A 20,537-nucleotide genomic window follows, 5' to 3' on the forward strand; every position below is an offset into this window, starting at 1 on the left:
TGAAACAGGCTTCAGGCTCCAAGCTGTCAGCACAGAGCCCGATGAGGGGCTCGAACCCATGGACCGTGAGATCATGTCCTGAGCCAAAGTCAGATGCTTAACTGACTGAGCCACCCAGGTGCAACCCCCCCAGCCCTGCCCACTTATTTCTGGAGGTGGAAGTCCAAGGTCAAGGTGTTGACAAAGTTGTTTTATTCAGAGACTCCTCTCCTTGGGATGCAGACGGCCGTCTTCCTGATTCGTCCTCATATGTGGATGCACGTGTCTGCATCCTAATTTTTCTCTTCTTGCAAGAACACCAGTCATCCTGGAGAAGGGACCTCCCCCTATACAACCTGTTGTGTGTTAATTACCTTTTTAAAGGCCCTGTCTCCAAATATAGTCAAGTTCTGAGGTGTTAGGAATTAGGACTTCAACATGAACATTGAGGGGACACAATTTAGCCCACAATACTCCCTATCTTCTTATAAGACCCATTTTCATAGCAAAGGAGAGATGGTTAGGCTTTTCCATCTCTATCAAGACGCAAAATTGAATCTCATTAAAACTATTCAGTCCTTATTAGTGAGAAAAGTGAACATTGACAATTACAAAAACGTCCGTTATTTTCCCCCAAAGTTAAAAATATGACCAATTTTCAACCAGCGTAGCTGAGTGATGTGTAGTAGGGCTTACACTGCACAGAGTGAACGTGACCTACAGCAAACAGTGGTTTCAGGGTCTTATTTTTACTGTGAGATTTTTTTGGCTTAAATATCTCTTGTCACCTTAAGCACCCCCCTTTTTTGAAGATAACCCTTTTCGTCAGATTATTCTCTTGTTTGTGTCCTGAGCTCTTGGAAGTGAGAGCCCAAAGCCTGATGGAGAAGTCAGATCAGTTCCGGGGTTGGCACCACTTATACATCAGTTATCTGTGGACTGAATTCTAGGATAAGATAAGCACAGACCCCTAAATCATAGCTTAATCTTTGTCTTGATTAACTGCTCTCGCTTCACACACCGCTTATCAGCCCCCCTGATCTTTTAGGAGCTCATCAGCCATGCTGATACTGATGCACCGTTACAGCCATTGCATATTATCCCTTCCACACTTTTAGGACAAAACTAACCAGCACTTGATTGGTATGAAGAGGCTCTAAACTCTGGCCCAAGAGTGAACTTTGGCACTCACTTAGCCTGTCTGGGCTTTGATTTCCTCGCCTGCAAAATTCGCAGTGTTGTTGTAGGTTCCTTCCATCTCTAACATCCTGTGACCATTTGGAATTTTAATTCGGAAAACATGATGGTAGAAGGCCAATTGCAATGAGAGGTGGCCCTATCAATGGGGTCTCTCGCGTTCTCCCACACGGACTTGTCTGAATCCATGTGGATTCAGAAAATGGACCGAATTAGGAAAGTGAAGGTGGCCAGCGTTTCCCTATTTACACATGAAGCTGTACACTTGTGCTTCTCATTCCTTGCTAGTTTAAGTTTGGTTAGTTTCTTTTTTTCCTCTGTGCATTAGCTGTAACATTGATTATTCGAATTGCAGATCCTAAAAGATGATGTCACCCATACTCTTTCTGTTTGGAAGGTCCTCAGGGTCCTTCATTTTCTCAGAAGAGTGATACAGAGACTACACTCCAAAGAAGAACAGGGACGAGCTTGACCCCTAGTTGAAAGGAAAACCCTACCAAGCAAACGAAGAGCAGGGAGAACCTTCCCTAATGGTTTGATTGCTTTGTGGCAATCCATAGGTTTCCGACCTGACCCGACAGTGATTGCATACTCTCTCACAGGACATCTGTCACTTGCCTGTGGTAAGTTGTCAGCTGAGCGATGCCAAATGGGGAGATGAGGAGTTAAGGGCCAGGTTTAGTCCCAGAGCCATTAGTTAACCTTTAGGGACCTGGGTTATCTTACCACAATAGGAAACGATTGCTCCAGTGCAGGGATTTTTTTAGATATCTGTGGATGGGAACCCTTTATTCAAGGGAAATCATATGGCAAGATTCAAAGTGTATAATGCAGCCCAACAGAGCTTGTCATACTGTGGATGAAGTGAACCCTCATGAACTTACTGACTATCTTGGGGGGGCAGGCAGACACCTGGCTCTCCAGGACAGCACCAGGAGAGCCTTGTGCATCCCCAGGCTGCCCAAGGCTATAGCTACAGTGCCAAATGGCTACCGGGCACCTGAACGGTGACTGGTCCCAGTTGAACTTGGATTTTGAAGACTTAGTATAAAAAATTGCAAAATAGGGCGCCGGAGTGGCTCAGTTGGTCGGGCGTCCGACTTCAGCTCAGGTCATGATAATCACAGTTCACGAGTTCGAGCCCCATATCGGGCTCTGTGCTGACAGCTCAGGGGCTGGAGCCTGCTTTGGATTCTGTGTCTCCCTCTCACTCTGCACCAGCACCCCCCCCACCCACCTCACTCGTGCTCTCTCTCTCTCTCTCTCTCTCAAAAATAAACATTAAAAAAGTTTTAATGCAAAATATCTCAATAATATGTTAATTACATATTATAATTTTATATACTATCATAATTTGGATACATTGGGTTAAATACAAATAAGTAATAAAAATTCATTCATCTGTTTTCCTGTCGGTTTTCCTTTTTTTAGGTAGATACCAGAAAAACTTCAAAGTACTTATGTGGACTGTAATATATTGCCATTGGAGGGCGTTGGTCCAGACAAACTCTGTCAGCTCCCACTCGCAGGCGTCAGTGTTGGAAGGTTTTGGGGATTGAAATCATTTCGGCTGCCTCCCCAGGTCCCATGAATAGGTCATCTTGTCCCCAGGAAATGCGCTAGGAATTTGTCCTGGAAACTTCCTTTACTGCCACACTCCACTCTAAGGATATATATTTTTTTCTTTGAAACCAAAATACTTGTTTATTTCCTGCTTAAAACACACACACACACACACACACACACACACACACACACACATTTGTTCTTGTTTGTTTTTGTTCTTGTTTCATTTACTTTTCCCGTGGACTGCTCCATAGCTGGTTTGCTGTAGAGCACCCACCCCAGTTCCTGTGGGGTGAAGGCTGAGGGAGCGAGATTCAGGCTTTCATGGATCATTTCTTTTTTTTTTTTAAGTTTATTTATTTAGTTTGAGAGAGATAGGGAGGGAGAGAGACAGAGAGAGAGAGAGAGAGAGAGAGAGAGAGAGAGCGCATGCATGAAAGTGGGGCAGTGGTAGAGAGAGAAGGAGAGAGAATCCCAAGCAGCCTCTGGGCTCTCAGCACAGAGGCTGACATGGGACTCGAACTCCCTAACCATGAGATCATGACCTGAGCCGAAATCCAGAGCCGGGCGCTTAACCGACGGAGCCGCCCAGATGCCCCTCATGGATCACCTCTTGTGCCTGTTATTCTTTGGGGCAATTTCTTTATATCTTTTTCAAGTTACACTCCTGTTTTTTGATAAGTATTGCATAAATATTTTCTCCCAGCAATCCCTCGTTCATTTTAAAATTGAATTTATTATTCCTTCCTGTGATGATGTTCCAACTTTACCTCACCAAGCCATTTTATTTACAATCTTTGCTTTTTCCTTTGGTCATTTTCCTAATGGCCCAGAATATGGAGGTCGAAATGAATATCTCTGTTATTACAGTAATCCAATTTCACCCCTGCATTTTCTACCCGCCACCAGACTCACTTCTGGTCTTCCGTGGCTTCATTAGTCACCGGCAAGAATCAATATTAGGGATTGTTTGGATGCACATTCTGATGATTTATACCCTGGAGCGTTATCGTTACCTCTGGCAAGCATGTCAGCGAAGCCCTTTGTTTGTGCGAGGTCTGGTCTGGTGACAGTACCTTGCGTGGTCCTTGTTTCTTGGGGTAGTTTTCCCTTTCTCGTGTTGCCAGAAATACCACCTTTTAAGTGTATCTACAGCTTCTGCTCATCTGTAGGCACGTACTTGAATTTGGCTCCGCATGCCTCCCTAGACAGATGGCGCGTAAAGGGTTGGGCATGTCAGTCATTGTTTTTGCTCCCCTGCACCCACGTCAGCATGTGCATATGGGAGGTTGGCGTGGTGGTCCTGGTGCCCAGGGGAACACGTGCCTTCTGAAGCAGCTGCCACCTGTGCGTGTCCCCCCAGTGGGCATCAGGCAGCAGCTCCCATGGGATCAGAATGTTGCCTCTCTTCTTGTTACCTCCCAACTGGTCAGGATCCTATGACTTGCAGACAAGGTCATGGAATAAAAAGAGAAGGCAGACAATCTACGTAAAACTACCTTCTCCTCCTCTTCCTCCTCCTCCTCCTCCTCCTCCTTCTTCTTCTTCTTCTTCTTCTTCTTCCTTTAATATGATTTATTGTTGGCTCACATACAGCGTATACAGCATGCCCTTGGTTTTGGGGAGAGTCCTGTGATTCATTGCTTACATACTACACCCAGTGCTCATCCCAACAAGTGCCCTCCTCAATGGCCATCTTCTTCTGCATGACACTGCTTCTTTAGCAGTAGCTTTTTAATTAATGTTTACTTTGGAATTATTTGTTGCCATCTTTGATCTCATTCATCAGCACTGAAGTGAAAGCTTACTTCATGTCTGAATCCCTTAGAGGACTTGGAAAATACAGCTTATCAAAAATACATACTAATTCTTCTCCTCTCTGAAACTCCCATTTTCTCATCTAGAAAGTAAGAATAATCGCGCGTATATGCTGGATCCTTGAATAACAGGGGGCTGGGGGCGCCCACACCCTGCACATTCAAAAGCCTAGTGTGACTTTGACTTCCCAAAAAGTTAACTACTTCTGACCTGCCACTGACTGGAAACCTTACCGATGACATAAACAGTCCTTAACACATATTCTGTATGTTATATGTAATGTATGTTTTATTCTTACAATATGGGAAGCCAGAAGAAAGAACATGTTACTATGAAAAACCATAAGGGCGGTCCCTAGGGGCCTCAGTCGGCTAAGTGGCAAACTCTTGATTTCGGCTCTGGTCATGATCTCGCAGTCTGTGAGTTTAAGCCCCGCATCGGGCTCCATGTGGACAGTGTGGAGCCTGCTTGGGATTCTCTCTCTCTCCTTCTCTGCTTCTCCCACCTGCTATTGCTTTCCCTCTCTCTCTCTGTCTCTCTCTCTCTCTCTCAAAATAAACTTTAAAAAGTATCATAAGGAAGAGAAAATACAATATTTATTATATTCATCGTACTGTTATTTACTGGAAGAAATCCACACGCAAGTAAACCTAGTCAGTTCAAACCTGTGCTATTCAGGAGTCACGTGTATCAGCTACGTCTTAACTATCTTGCTGAGATGATCAGACGAAATGTGGGTGTAACAGGGTTGCCAGAGTTAGCAAATGAAAACACAGGATGCCCACTTAAATTTCAATTTCAGGTAAAGTATGAATACTATTGAAGAGGACATACTAATACGAAAAAAAAATTATTCACGGTTTATCTAAACTTTAAATTTAAGTGGGCATCCTTTATTTAATCTGGTAACCCCCTAGGGTGTACGCATGCTGTCTGTTGTGCTGAAAGGAGGCAAATGTAAGTTACTTGGTGCCACGTTTAATGAAATTTTCATGTGATTACGACTATTCATGTCTTGCAAATAACAGCCATACTATCAGCTTTGATCCGACCTTCAAAATCCTGCAGGAGCTCTGTCTCTCACTGTGTGCACAGTTTTCCATTTGAGAGTAAACTACAAAACTGTGACTTTCAAATTGGGGTCCATGACAGAATGAGTAGCTGACACTTGCCAGAAGAAGCAGCTATTAGGAGAGTTTGTGGCAAGTCAGTGCCAGTCGTGTGTGTGTGTGTGTGTGTGTGTGTGTGTGTGTGTGTGCGCGCGCGCATATGCTGTTAGCTCCCTGGGGACCTGAGCCACAGCTGGCTGAAAGTGCCAGATTTTTCTTTTCTTGCTGATTGTTGAATTTCCAAGAATGATCGAGAAAGTTGTATGTATTTCTTGTGTTAAAATAAAAGACAAATGGAAACTAATCTTGAAAAGTCCCCAAGCAGACAAAACCAGTTCAGTCATACAAACAAAACTTAATTTGCTTGTTTTGCAAGGCTAACTTGACCTGGGTCACTTCTTGCTTACGCCTCTGAAAATCCTAAGGAAACTTGAACTGTTTCCCGAGGTTGATATAAGGTGACTGCTAACTAATGGCTTATTATTTAAGAAAATTCTAATGTAATAACCAATCACTGTGAAGAAGAAAGTCACTACCTTCCCACTACATAAGCTGCTTTATAACAAGACCGTGTAATGGTCCGAGTGCCCTGGTTTGCACACTGTCCTTTTGGTGTGTGCACAGTAAATTTTTACTGATTTCTACTTCGGTGAGTCATTGGTTTTACTTCTGTTATTTCTGAACTTTTGACACTGGCATCTGTTTTGTTTGTTTGTTTGTTTGTTTGTTTGTTTTTGTCCCCCCCTCCCGTAACTCACTTTGAGTAGCGTATTGAATTTTCAGTGTGTCGAAGGTATATGTGGTTTTAGTTTTAATGGCAAATCTTCAGAGTTAATATTTTATCAGATGAAACCAATTAAAATGGTTTTCTTCATTCCCATTTAGTTTATGACACTTTCAGCTAAAATCTATGCCTGTTGGGGAAATAATGTTTCTTGTTTGCCCTTCACCCTGACTGATAACATAACTCTCATTAACGGCCACAATGGAAAAAATATTAATCAGGATTTTTTCCAGCAGATGCACGGATGATGACATTCTCATCCCTTCTTTCTCCCATTCTGTCCCTCACCCATCAGTGGGCCTCTCGCCTGGTGTGTGTTTATTCTTCTGCACAGGCCATATCCATGGCCACTTTGCACACGTCAGAGGACAGAACTGACATAGTATCTTCTCCCCGTGGTGCTCAAGGTCAAGCATACAAACCCACAAAACAAGGAGATGAGTCAGTACACCGTAATAAATGTTGTAAAGCAGAAACAGCAACAAAAAATTAAGCGCTCTCTGGGACCGACCAGGGTCTTCCTGTTTTTTGAACAAAATAGTTGTTTGCCCAGTGGTCTCTCTCATGGGCCAGGCTCTGCCTTTCTGCCTCGGACAGAGACCAATGGCTTTGCCACATCCTTGTACCCGTGCTTCGGCCAGTGTGTCCAGTAACTGGGAGAGAACATTCGTCTGGACCGTGAGGCGGCGTCGAGGGTCTGTTCGCCGCCCACCACTCCAGTGGCAGCTCCTGATTAAATCTGCCGAAACTAGCGGGGTCACATCAGTGTCGTGGGATTTAGAGACGTCGCTCCTTCGGCCCGTCCCTTCTCTTTTCTGGGATGCAGGATGACCCAGGTTTTCTTTTTCTTTGTTCTAATGTGCTCGAAGGAGAGACAGATTCCTCGGAATTCCAGGGTCATTTCGTATTTCGAAACGTATCTGTTTGGGATGACATCACGTGTCATGATAGAGGTGTTAGGGGACGCTGTGCTACGGGGTAATCATGTTGCCCCGTAACATGATTATAGAAGTGCCTCAAATCAGCATGTGTACACCTTAGACTTACACAGTGTGTTCTCCGTCCCCATAAAAATGTTTCGGCACACGATGATATTCAGCCGTTCATTTAAAAAAGGAAAAGAAAAGAACGTGGCCTTGAAGATGGGAAGAACGAGATCCGATCGTGCCCCCAAGAGAGGGCTTCCCCTGGTAGGGGGAGGGGATGGGCAGAGAAAAACAGGCAGAAAGACGAATGGTGACAGAACGCCCTGACCCGGGCCTCCTAGACACCCCAGGAGGAGGGGTCTGCCTGGCTGTGTGTGGAGGGGAGAGAGAAGACTCCCAGCTTTCTGAGCAAAGACACAAAGAGGAAGCCAGCCGGGAAGCCATGTTAAGCGGAGAACCTGTATGTGTGGGGCTGGGGTGCTCCTGGGCCCCCAGAGCCCCAGGTGCCCCCCGTGACTCGGGCGCGGAGAGGTGGAGGTGCGAGGGAGCCCGAGACGAGGGCTCAGGCCATGCACGGCCCACGGCGACTCACTGCCCTGGTGGCCCCTTGTGCAGAGCATCCAAGGCACACGCACACGCGTCCTGATGCTCCCTCCAGACGTAGGAGAGGACGGTGAGTGTTCTGGGTTAGGAAGGCGTTCCGCACCAAGGTAACAGGTGTGTGAGCCCGGAGCGAGAACAAGGCGCAGGCCAGGGAAGGAAGAGCTTCACAGAAGCAGGGGTTCCTGGGGTGCCAGCGTGGCTCCGTGGGTTAAGCGTCCAGCTTCAGCTCAGGTCACGATCTCACGGTTTGTGAGTTCAAGCCCCGCATCCCCGCATCGGGCTGTCTGCTGTCAGCACAGAGCTGGCTTCAGACCCTCTGTCCCTCTCTATCTCTGTCCCTCCCCTACTTTCTCTCTTTCTCTCTCTCTCAAAATAAATAAAAACATTTAAAAAATTTAAAAAAAACTCAGCATGCATGTGAGCATGTTGACATTTGAACTATTATTCTTTTGGGTGGGTTTCTCAGACTAGCAATCTATCAACAGCAGAAATAATAAACAGCAGGAGCCTTTGTTCAACTGTTGAATAGCATTTTTGTTCTGTAATCCACATTTCCCGTGACTATACTGTGACAACGGTCCAAAGATGGTGATTTTTCTGCTGGACTCCCATCTCCTTTGCCCCCTCCCCACCCCCACCCCCTCCCTCCATTGCTATAAACTATTCTTGTTCCATCCCAAGGGTCTCTCACTTAAGCCCTCCTACCCGCCTTGCTGCCCGCTGGGGGGTGGCAGTCCCTGGCACCCCCTCCTGGCCTCTGGCTCGGACGATATCTTCTGTTGTCATGACGTCCCAAAGGATGGCTCGTGCCTGTCACTGCTCCACGGGAAGGCTGGCACTTCCATCTGCTGGTGAGGACTTCCTCTCAGGGTATTGTGGCTGAGACATCTCTGTACTGAAGTCACCTTCCCTGAAGCTCCCATCCTGTCCCCACCGTGCCTCGGTGCTGTGCATGGTTGTTGACGCTTTTCTCTATGTGGGCCAGGAAGACCCCAGAGTCACTGACGTTGAATTTCCCACCATCTGGGGACTGCGGTCACCGGGTCCAAATTAGGTTGACTTTTGCAGTAAAGACATACAAGTTTTCTTGCACACTTAAGTCTGTGAGATGTTCCTTCGTTAGAATGTCTGTGGCCCTGTTGTGTAGGCTTGTGCCCTCTCTCTCTCTCTCTCTCTTCCCTCAAAAACAGGCACTGTGTTTTTCATCTTCCCAACGTATAGCGTAATTCCATTTATGCTTGAACTTTTTCGGAAGTAACACATTTATCCAGATAGCTCAAAATAAAATTAAGCCCTGGTTTACTAAGGCTGCATATGTTATTATGAAGTCAGTTCGTAATCAGTAAGTATTCACTGGAGATGTTTCAGATAGACTTTTAAAAATAAATTCAGGGTAACATATGTCTGTGCATATCTTTTCTCTTTAAAAGAAATATTCTGAGTCTCTGAGCACTTCCATAGGAATGGAAACCTGAAAATATTCCTGTCCAAATTGTTCTTGAGATTCATGGATTGATAGGAAGCCTCAAAGCCGAAGATTTAATCCTGGTTTTGGAATAACTTCTTAGCCTCATTTTCTGTATTTTCAGGGTGATAATTATAATGTTTTGAGACTCAGGATGCTGATGGGTTGATTTGAGGAGCTTAATGATGGCTTTAGGGAGTACTTCTAGTGGGTTTGCTGTCTCGCCCCCTGATTTGCAGGCTGGCACCAGGGCCTTCGCCAAAGCACGCCGGGGACATTAGCACACATATCAGGTCTGTGTCCTGATGCGTGCTATTGGCCGTGCTGTGACTCTCGCCGGCTAAGAGGCCTCCTCTCTGTGCTCTTTGCAGCCGGTCTGGGGAGATGCCTGATTCACAGGCAGTGCTTACAGCCACGCTTAGGTGTAGGTGAGCACAAACACGCAGTGACCGGAAAACCTGGGGTGGGGAAGAGACCGGGCCAGAAACAGACGTTCCACTGTCCAGGAGAGGAGAATTCGGGACTGCGAGACAGAGAAGGGCATCCCAAAGGGCACGCTTTAGACGGAAAGAGGAAGCAGGTGTTCCGGGTAGAGGAGGAAGAGAGACAGAGAAGGATGCACTTCCCAGGCAGGAAGGAGAGGAGGTATCCTTTGCTGTTGCCCTGGGTGTGTTGTGTCTGCCCTGCAGGGGTGGGGGTGGGGGGCGCGGAGGGGGTGCAGGTCAGCACCTCTTTCGGACACTAGGAATCCGAGATAGTCTCCTGAGGATTCCTCTCACCTGACGGTTTCCACGGGACGGAGCAGAGCTGGCGACTGGGAGCCACAGGTAGCTGTACTGCACGCTGGGTGTCTGGACTTGGACGTGGACGAGGCTGAGGGGGCTGAGCGGTCGTCACCGCTGGCTGCCCGGTAGCTGAGAGCCGGGGCACAGCCGGCGTGCCTGCCCCGCACCCGGCACTGGCGATTGAAGAGGTCCGGGGTGGGATTCGGGTGTCAGCATTGTTTTAAAAAGTTTTTAATGTTTTATTTACTTTTGGCAGAGAGAGAGACAGAGACAGAGAATGAGACAGAGCAGGAGCAGGGGAGGGGCAGAGAGAGAGGGAGACACAGAATCCACGCAGCGGGCTCCGGGCTCTGAGCTGTCGGCACAGCGCCCGGCCCGGGGCTCGAACCCGTGAACTGGGAGATCAGGCCCTGAGCCGGAGTCAGATGCGGGCCGGACCGAGCGCGCCCGTCAGCGCTTTCGAACGCCGTGCGAGCGGCCGGGCTGGAGACGCGTGGCGGCTTCGCTGCTGGGTGGCCGGCGAGGCCCGCTGACCTGCTGTCCCTTTGCCTCCTTCCCTGTTGCCCTCACAGGTTACGGCACCATAAAGAAAGTGCGGGCGCCCCTGGCCCCGGCTGCCGGCAGCTGCCTGCTGGAGGAGATCGAGCTCTTCCCCGAGCGGCGGGGGGAGCCCATCAGGAGCCTGCAGCTCCTCCACAGCCGCAGCGCCCTGTTCGTGGGCCTGCAGGAGCACGTGGCCAAGATCCCGCTGAAGAGGTGCCAGTTCCACCGAACCCGCAGGTAGGCCAGCCCCGGGCTGGGCCCCGGCCCTCGGCATCCTAGCGAGCCCCGCGCCGTCCCAGGACGCGGGGTGCTGGTGCAAACCGCTTTGCGGGCAGAGAACGACCCCCTGGTGCCTCCGGACGGAGAGCCGATTGGTGACACCTGTAGGCATCAGCCAGGGTTAAGAGAAATTCCCCCGGGATAACCCAGATCTTTGGTGTTCCTGCATCGGGCCGGTGCAAGTTTGCTTTGATCGGGATACGCGTAATGTAATATACGTACGGAGCGGGCAGCGCGCGGTAGCAAGTGCGTCCTGTCGGCCCAGAGCTAATCCCCTGAGGAGGAGCGATGTGGGACCCCGCCCCGGTGGCCGTTCTCCCTGTGTCGGCTCTCTCCTGAGGCTCCAGGACCCTACAGGCTGGGAGGAGGGAAGGAGAAGGAAGTCCTGCAGACGCAGGGGACCACGAGTGCCGTCACGTCTTTCCTTGCTCCTACTCAACTCTCATTGGCCATGGGGTGCCCACGGGGACCACAGTGGCCTTTGACGCTCAGTTTGGAAAAGTGCTCAAGAGACCGTCAGGTACTGTGCACACTACACGCTTGACCAGCACTTTAATGTTGGAGTGTTGCGTAACTGCTCTGCCCCCGCAACAAAAGATCGCCCTTGGGGAAATCACAATCTCATACGTTCTTAGGGATCCGCGATCTCAGTAACTCCGTCCCCCAACGTAGCACGTAGTGGCAGATCTGGCGTAGAAATGGACTGTTTGCGTATATCACTCACAGGTACCACACACAGGTCATTCTCTCCCCAACAGGTGACCCGTGGCATGAGCTTTGGAGCTCAGAGACCGGGAGTCACAATGCAGGCTGCCTGTGCTATTTCTTGACCTGGTCACTGAAGTATCTTGGGCCTCACTTTCACATTCAACACAGGCAAATTGCTATAGATTTAAACGGTATAATGTATACCATTTAAAATTCAGGGCCCTTTACAAAATGGACAAAGAAGATTGGGCATATGTATTACAACGGGATATTACTCGGCGATCGAAAAGAATGAAATCTTGCATTTGCGGCAACATGGATGGAACTGGAGTGTATTATTCTGGGTGGAATAAGTCAGTCAGAGAAAGGCAAATACCGTATGGTTTCACTCCTATGTGGAATTTGAGAAACGAAACAGATGAACGTAGGGGAAGGGACGGAAGGATAAGATAAAAACAGAAGGAGACAAACCATAAGAGACTCTTAAATACAGAGAGCAAACTGAGGGTTGCTGGAGGGGAGGCGGGTGGGGGGATGGGCTAGCTGGGTGATGGCCGTTAAGGAGGGCACTTGTTGGGATGAGCACTGGGTGTTCCATAGAAGCGATGAGTCACTAAATTCTGTTCCTGAAACCATTGCTACACTGTATGTTAACTGTCTTGGATTTAAATTTAAACAAATAAACATACACGGTGGGTATCCCCTTGTAGAAAGAGAGTTTTTGTGTTATAATAAAAGTCACCACAAGATTCCTTTCTAGAAGATTCTAGACAACGAAGTATATTACATGGTGCCTCTTTTGGTATCAGAGCGTTGAGGAATAATATTAAAGGGTTTTCTACCCAACAACGATGCTATGGTGAGCGATAATAACAAATAGTGATATTTATTAGCAGCTATCTTTTTATAACGTTAACCACTGGCTGCTTGAAATTTGTTGATTTGTGTTTCCTGCAAGACTAACTTGGCGCAGGAATGATTCTGCCCAGTTGCCGACGGTCAGTGGGTGACGGGAAGGGTTGGCGTCTTGCCAACAGGCACGTCACAACTTGGGATGCCCCTGGAAGGGTGCCAGTCTTCCAACCAGGAAGCCCTGAGCTCTATCGGCCTTCCGTGGGCGTGACACAGGGTAACACGCAGGAAGACACAGGCCTGTGCTGTCTGTAGGGTGTTTGGGGGACCAGAATGAGACTTCATGGCTTGCGATGCAGGAGGCACCGCACCCTTTCCGTGGTGCTTTGCCTCATCGAGTGGGGATTACAATAGCCCGGCTCCTCGTATAAGTGCGACATCGGAAGCTAAGTTCTGCATCAAGTCAGGGAAGCGAGGCCTCATCACGCCCACCTCGTCTCCTGCGTGGCTGCCTGTGGAGCCCAATCAGAAAACCAAAGGAGCTGGCCACCACTGCGCACAGCAGCCCGGGGGGCGTTCCCGGCTCCCTCGACAAGGCCACTCGTCTGTGTTCATCACGTTCCTGGGAGAAGATTATACAGTTATATCCAGAGCAGAATCTTCCTGCTGTGTACTTGTCCACCCTCTCAGAGAAGAGCCACGAGAGATTAGAGCTTTATCCTAAACTGATAGATTGTGCTTTTCTGTGTCCCCACACTCAGAATGGGTTAGACTGTGATTGACCCTTAAGTATTCCATCTGAGAGAAGAAAATCTGAAGACTTAAACCCAAGCGTTTCTGTGGATTCTTTCCAGTGTGTTCTTTGCCACCCCCTTCCCACAGAAAGACAAGAAAACCTCCATTTTTTGTCCACTTTTCAGACACTAGTATCTACGTGACTAGTTTCTTTTTTGGTGAATTAGGGGGAAGGTTGTTTTGTTTTGTTTTGTTTTGTTTTTTGACGAGCAATTTTAATTTTCTAGACATATGCCCAAAGAAGTACATTGAGTAGGAACAGACGACCAATGGAGTAACGATTGAGTATTTCTTTGTTAAATATATTTTCCATAGTAGAATATAAGTAATTTCATTTGTTATTAGAAAAATCAATTCCATAAATGAGTTTTATAGTGTTTGGCAAGAGAAACGGAGCTTAACTAAATTACCTGTCTCCTTCCAAATCATATTCACATTAAGAAATTTTTTAATGTCTATTTTTCAAAGGCAGTGCACAGTTTCACGTCTGCTAAAATGTTTATAATTGATATTGATACACTTCCACGCGTTGGCACTGTCCTAGATCTCCTCATCATTTCTCTTAGCCATTACACCCCGAGAGTTAAGTCACCCATCATCTCCATTTCTCAGTGGAGGAAACGGTGGCTCCGATTTTTGGATCCTGCCCAAAGGCCACGTACATCGTGTGATATGAAGCCCAGGTTCAGGGCTGGGACTTGGCCTCGAAGGCTCAGGCTTTCTCTTGGGTTCACTGTGCTGCCCTGGGGCAATGAGGACTTCAGCTCAAGGATCAGATTTCAGTGGGAACCAGTTGCGCCATGGCACCGATCACGTGTGTCTCTGAGCGCTGGAGCTAATGAGAAGGGCATGAACTCAGACGTGTCCGCTGATGACAGTTTAGCCCTGGCCCCTTCCCATTCTTTCTTGTCTATTATACTTGTTACCAGGCAACACCCAGCATCCCAGAAGTTTGATACCCCCTTGCTTTCTCTACAGTGAATTTCCACCTCCACTTCTAGAGATGACCCCAGAGCCTCAGCGGAGGCTGAAAAAAGAGCTTGCCTGTGTGTTCCTTTTTCATTTTTTTAAAATTTTTTTAATATTTATTTATTTCTGAGAGAGACAGAGCATGAGCAGGGGAAGGGCAGGGAAAGAGGGAGACACAGAATCTGAAGCAGGCTCTAGGCTCTGAGCTGTTAGCACAGAGCCCGATGTGGGGCTCGAACTCACGGGCCGTTGAGATCATGACCGGAGCCGAAGTCGAACGCCCAACCAACTGAGCCACGCAGGCACCCCATTTGCCCGTGTGTTCCCAGCTCTGCGCCCATTGTGACTTGGAACAAACAGCACTGTGTTTTTAACGAGATGTCACTGTTTTCCTCGGAAGGTTATTTCGGTAGAACAATATTTAAAAAATACATTTTAGTCAAGTTCAACCTCAAAAAAATGACCGAAAAGATTTTGTTTGATTTTAACTTTTTTTTTTTTTTTTTTTTTTTTTTTGCATAACCATTTAGTGAATAGCATGGGAAAATGATGTGAATGACACAGTCAACTTATCAGAAAGGGTGGTTCCCTCTGCGCATGTGAAGTGCAAGAGAAATTTTTCCTTTTCTTGTGTAGCCTTTTGTACTCCAGGATTTATTTACCATATATATGCATGTGGTTGCTAAAGTGAATCACCACTGACTGACTTTTGAAGAATGTGGGGACCTTGACGGGCCCGGATGTGGGTACTGCGGGTGACAGTGGAAGGTAGGTAAGCCGATGCCATCCCGTGGGCCACGTCCTATGCACTTGGCACAAGGTCAGGTCCCCCCAAAGCAGCGTGAGGTCTTTGAAGTCGGGAAAGGTCTCTATAGGGTACAAAGGATGGAACAGCCAAGACCTGCACTACCTTAATCTCATGTAAATACGAGCGTAAAGTCATGACCCGCCACCTGAAGGGGGACAGACTGTGGCGGACAGCTGAGGGAGTCCGCATCTCAGTACTTCAGGAAGGAACGGGTGATCACAGGACCTGGGCCGTTAGCCTTCCGCAGGGAATACTGTGGCCTTCCACTTGGCCCAGCTCATTGACACCCTTCAGCCTCAGGAAAGGCGAGTTGTGATGGGAAGGCCTTTGATTCAGACTTGAAAGTCAGTTTAAGGATTGTGCAGCCATTCGATCAGTGGGGCAGCAAACTGTAAAGAACCAGAGAGAAGATGCTTTAGGCTTCACAGGCTGCACAGTCTCTCTTGCAGCTACTCAACCCTGCCCTGGTAGCACGGAAGCAGCCACAGACCATACGGCGTGAGCGTGGCCGTGTGTCAGCAAGGCTAGCGGATTCGTCAGGCAAAGGAAGGATTCGCTTTTTGGTGCCGTCTGTTACAAGGAAAGTAAGAGCGGAAAAGGTGTTAGCTACCCATGCCCCTTGTCCCACTGGATGGTGCCGCAGCAGAGGGACGGATCGGCACGCAACATCGAAGCGGGGCGCCATGTTGCAGAGCAACCAGCCGTGCTACAGCTTAGCGGTTTCAGAACCTGTACCTGTACCTCAGTGGGGGTGAGGGTGGGGGGTATGAGGCCTTCACCCTCACTAGAACCTGGGAGACAATGAGAAGCAGTCTCGTGACAGCCTCCCTGACAGAAGGCAGTGAGAGGCAAGTGGCCTTGTAACAGCTCCTCCCCATCCTCCCGTGTGCCACGATGGGGGCGATCACTCAGCGTCCCGCCAAAGTTAGGTCAGCTGTGCTTAGGTCCTCAGGGTGCCGGGGCACAGCGTTGCCCTGCACTGTGTTTCATGAAAACTGTAGGTGCCAGGCTGGACTTGGCCCATGGGCTATCACTTGCTGACTCCTGGTTTCGGATTTTCTCATATATGCCTTTTGAATGAATCAACGTACCTTCAATCATTATATACTGTGGTTTATAAAATTACCTGTAAAATTTACTAAATTATTGCATGAATTAACTCTATACCTTAATATTTTCTGGATAACATGGCACTTTCTTCTCTTCAGACACGTATTGTTTATTTTTTTATTTGACACCCACCACAATTGTGGGGTAAGACAAACCTGTCAAGTAGGGTTGACGTTTGTCAACCTGTTGTAGGGTTAACGTTTTATAGATGAGGACTGGTCCGAATCACAGAGGGAAAAGCGTGAGAATCGTCAAGGCTAGAACAGAGACCAGACGTCTGAGCACCGCATGGCACTCCAGGCTTCATTCAGCCCATCACACCCGGTGCCAAAGCCGGGCATTGTCTTTCCGGGTCTGTGCAGCTTCCAGCATGGTGCCCAGCCCAACACAGGCTCAGTAAACACTTACCCGATTTACAAATGGACGCTGCCTCTCCCCCTCCTCCCTCTTTTACTTCGTCATCTCTAAAGTAAACCTACATTCTTGTGAAACACTAAAACTCCTTTTACGGGAAGGTGTAGTGACGCAAGACATTAGCTAAAGGATGGAAAGCCTTGGGCCTTAGGTGTTTATTGTTTCACTTTTGCTTTAGTGTAAGAACTTACTGGGGAGCAAAGAAAAGGTGGAAGCCGGGAGAATCCTAGTCTGCATATAAAACAGAAGAGAGGTGCCTTTGACGTTTTGCTTTGTAAAACTGGAGGGAAAGATGGAAGCATTGGGAAAGAGATTGGCTCCATTTGTGAATGGGTATCCAGCCATTCTTAATTCATCTAGTTTGTAGTAATGTCATTTAGTTAAAGAAATTAACACTCATTAAGAAAATTAGTATGGAGATTAGGTTACTGCAGGACACTCATTGCTTGGAAGGGCAAAGTTTCGAGGCATGGAGTTAATATGTTGGCACCTTTATTAATTAAATATTTCTGCAGACAGCGTCTGCTTGGTGAGAGACACACAATGTATAGAGAGAAATTTCAGGATTCCCCTGAGGGCTCCCAGCCCGACAACTTTAGCCGTTCAGTTGTGAATCACATAAGCAAGCGGGAGGAATTTTGACATGTGCTCATCGTACAAAGTAAATATCCTCCCTTCAAAATGAATTTAGTATCTTCCAAATCTCAACGCCTTGAGTTTTGGTCTGCATTGACTTCGGATTAGCTTCTAAAGACTGTACTTTCCTTCATTAATTCGTTCAGAGTCTATTTATTGATCTCAGTAGGTGCCAAGCACCAAGCAAGCCCCTGAGCGTGGGATGACAGATGAAGAAGTATCCCTGACCCTGTCCTCATGGGGCTCAGAGTCTAAAGAGTAACTCTGGCATAAATAAAAGCTCCCGAAGATCTGTTGTGGCTTTGAGCCACAGGGCCTCAGTGTTACCTGAGACTTTGTCCCCAGATCAGTTTATCGTTCAAGTCTGATCCTGTATTATATTAGGACCTGATCTTCGAGCCTGCCCTCCCTGTCCAATTATTTTTTAAGCTATTTTTGAATGACAACCAGTGTTCCAATCCTAACTTTCTAATACTAACAGAATTAATCACCAAATTATAATCTACTTATTCAATCCTCACGCTATGGGTTATTCTGAAGCTATTAAATGATGTCTGTGAAGATCTATGCGTGATATGGTAGTAACTGAAAGAAAGAAAACAGCAGTATGTGTCTGCCTTCGTTATAGCTTGAAAAAATAGTTGAAAAAGACGAAGTACATTCGCCAACATCTAATTATCATTCTGAAGAGCACCCCATCAGAGGGGCTTGAGCCGAAACACTGTTTTTTTTTTAAGTGAAATCACAGGTTAACATCCCCAGGTCCAAGGCAGGTTGGAAAACGAACAGTCGAGATATGCTACGTAGAACAAGAGCATACGGTAACTTGACTAGTAACTTACAAAACATAAACCATACTACGGTTTGTTCTGTAATAATCAAGGAGGAATGTAGTTTTGTGAGGTCTGAAGCTTACATGGGTCGGTAGTGGTCCTCACTAAGGAAAAGGATATCGAATTATGAAGAATGATTAAGACCGAACTCAGGTCCTTAGGGAATTTCACGAAGTGAAGAAGTTTAAGTTTCCTTAGCTTTAGGGCAGGTCCGCCTTCGGCAATGATATACACACACATTTTGGTTCAGGTCCACCACAAAAGCAAAGAACGTAGGTGAACGCCGTCTTGCAGAGATGTACTCATACTCTTATGGTTGCAGAGGCCGTGGGCTGCCTCCACAACCATAAGAGTATGAGTGCATTTTTTTTCTTCTCTTTCTTGGTCAAATATTTTAATGTGATCGTATTATTGTAACCCAGGGGAGCACAGTTTCTAAACAGCTGATGTCCCAAGTTGATCACAACTGCTAGATTCCAGAAGCACTTTCGGCTTGCTTATTTCAGATACCCTCTACTCTTGCAACTATTTCTTTTTTACTGTCAATTTTCCCAAAATGCTTCCCTGTAAAATGTGTATCAATCTTATTCAATTTTTTTAAATTTTTAAAAAAATGTTTATTTATTTTTCAGAGAGAAAGAGACAGAGTGCAATCAGGGGAGGAGAAGAGAGACAGGGAGATACAGAATCTGAAGCAGGTTCCAGGCTCTGAGCTGTCAGCACAGAGCCCGTGATGGGGCTCTAACTCATGAACCGCGAGATCATGACCTGAGCCGAAGTTGGACACTTAACTGATTGAGCCACCCAGGCGCTCCCAATCTTGTTCAGTTTTAAAACAGATTTTTCAGGAAAATCTGAGTGTTCTATGCATCTAATACTTTAATTAAAAACCATCCACTTAGTATTACTGGCAATACATATTGATTACTCTAATTTCATATTAAAAGCAAATTTAAATGTAAAAAATCATCTTTGTGTTGAATCAATGTCATTTAGTGATAAGTCAATAGGGAATGGTTTTCGATGTATTAGAAGTTTGTAACTAATTGAAATTCTAGGCCACTAATTTCATTTACAAATCATAACATGCAACATGAATTCCTATTAAATGCCTTTAGTAAGTGATACATAATGAGTATAAACGTGTATTTTTACTAGTAATTATATCTTTGTTTACTTGGCATGTGTCCTAAATTTAAAAATGCCATTACAGTGTGGTTCCGTCTTAGTTCTTCTTGGGAATTAGAAATTAATCTTCTAGTAGATTTTTTGGTACTTGACACACGCTATACAGTACAACCACATTTTTCTTGCCTAAGCAAAACCCCAACGCTTTATTCACATCCATATACTTTCTGGGAGCCTTAAGGAAACCGTGGCCCAGCCATGCTGCTCTGCTTATCTTCCCGATCATGACACATGCACATGACTGTCATCCTTCCTGGGGCCATCATAACCAGGGAGGCTGTTCTCACTCGTCTAAATTCCAGCTCCATTCAAGAGCCAGCCTACACATGACATCTCCCTGGAACTCTCCTGGCCGACCTCTCCCTCCTCTGACTCCCATAGCGCCCACCGTCTGAGCTTCTGACTTAATAGTTAACCCTCCTTATGTTGTTATGCAACGTTCGTGAACGGGTTCTTCCTCCTTCACGAGACCCCAGGTTCCTTCCTGGTCTTTGGGTCTTCGACACATGGCATTATGCCAGGTAGTCAAAAAAATCGTTGTGAATCTATCCAAATGTGTATTTAAAATACTTTGTACCGGGCCGCCTGGGTGGCCCAGTTGGTCGAGCATCCGACTTCGGCTCAGGTCATGATCTCATAGTGTATGGGTTCGAGCCCCACGTTGGGCTCTGTGCTGACAGCTCCGAGCCTGGAGCCTGCTTCGGATTCTGTCTCCCTTTCTCTGTGCCCCTCCCCTGCTCACACTCTGTTTCTGTCTCTCTCAAAAATAAACATTAAAAAATAAAATAAAATAAAATAATACTTTGTACCACTTACTACAATACACTGTGGTGTGCCACATTGCCTGGTTAAATAAAGAGCCCACGGCATTTACACGTTTAGTATTTTTGGGATAGAGTGTTTTCAAACACCCCAGAAGTCGATATCATATAATATGCAATGATGTCTAGGGATTAATTGGAATAACTGTATGTATTCCACCCCCAAAATAACTTTCTGTTATTTACTACGTGATGTAACTTAATCCTCAAAACATTTCCTGTGAGGTGATTATTATCATTCCAATTTCACCGAGGTACTCATTGGAGAAAAGATGTGTTCCAGCTGGATTTACCAACTGAAGGACGTGTCGGTGTCTTACAATGCATTCCTCAAGCAGTTTATTGTCTA

General features: G+C 46.7%; 1 protein-coding gene across 5 annotated transcripts in view; it reads left to right on the forward strand.

Annotated features, from left to right (window-relative positions):
• Positions 1-20,537, forward strand: part of SEMA5A (semaphorin 5A) — a 474,080-nt gene that overhangs the window by 355,763 nt on the left and 97,780 nt on the right. For all 5 annotated transcript variants that reach the window (XM_042953245.1, XM_042953272.1, XM_042953279.1 and 2 more), the window contains one exon: positions 10,805-11,012. In XM_042953245.1, coding sequence (XP_042809179.1) covers positions 10,805-11,012 — 208 coding nt within the window. The remainder of the gene's footprint in view (positions 1-10,804; positions 11,013-20,537) is intronic.

This window comes from Panthera leo, chromosome A1 (genome assembly GCF_018350215.1).
Source record: "Panthera leo isolate Ple1 chromosome A1, P.leo_Ple1_pat1.1, whole genome shotgun sequence".
Classification (NCBI taxonomy): Eukaryota; Metazoa; Chordata; class Mammalia; order Carnivora; family Felidae; genus Panthera; species Panthera leo.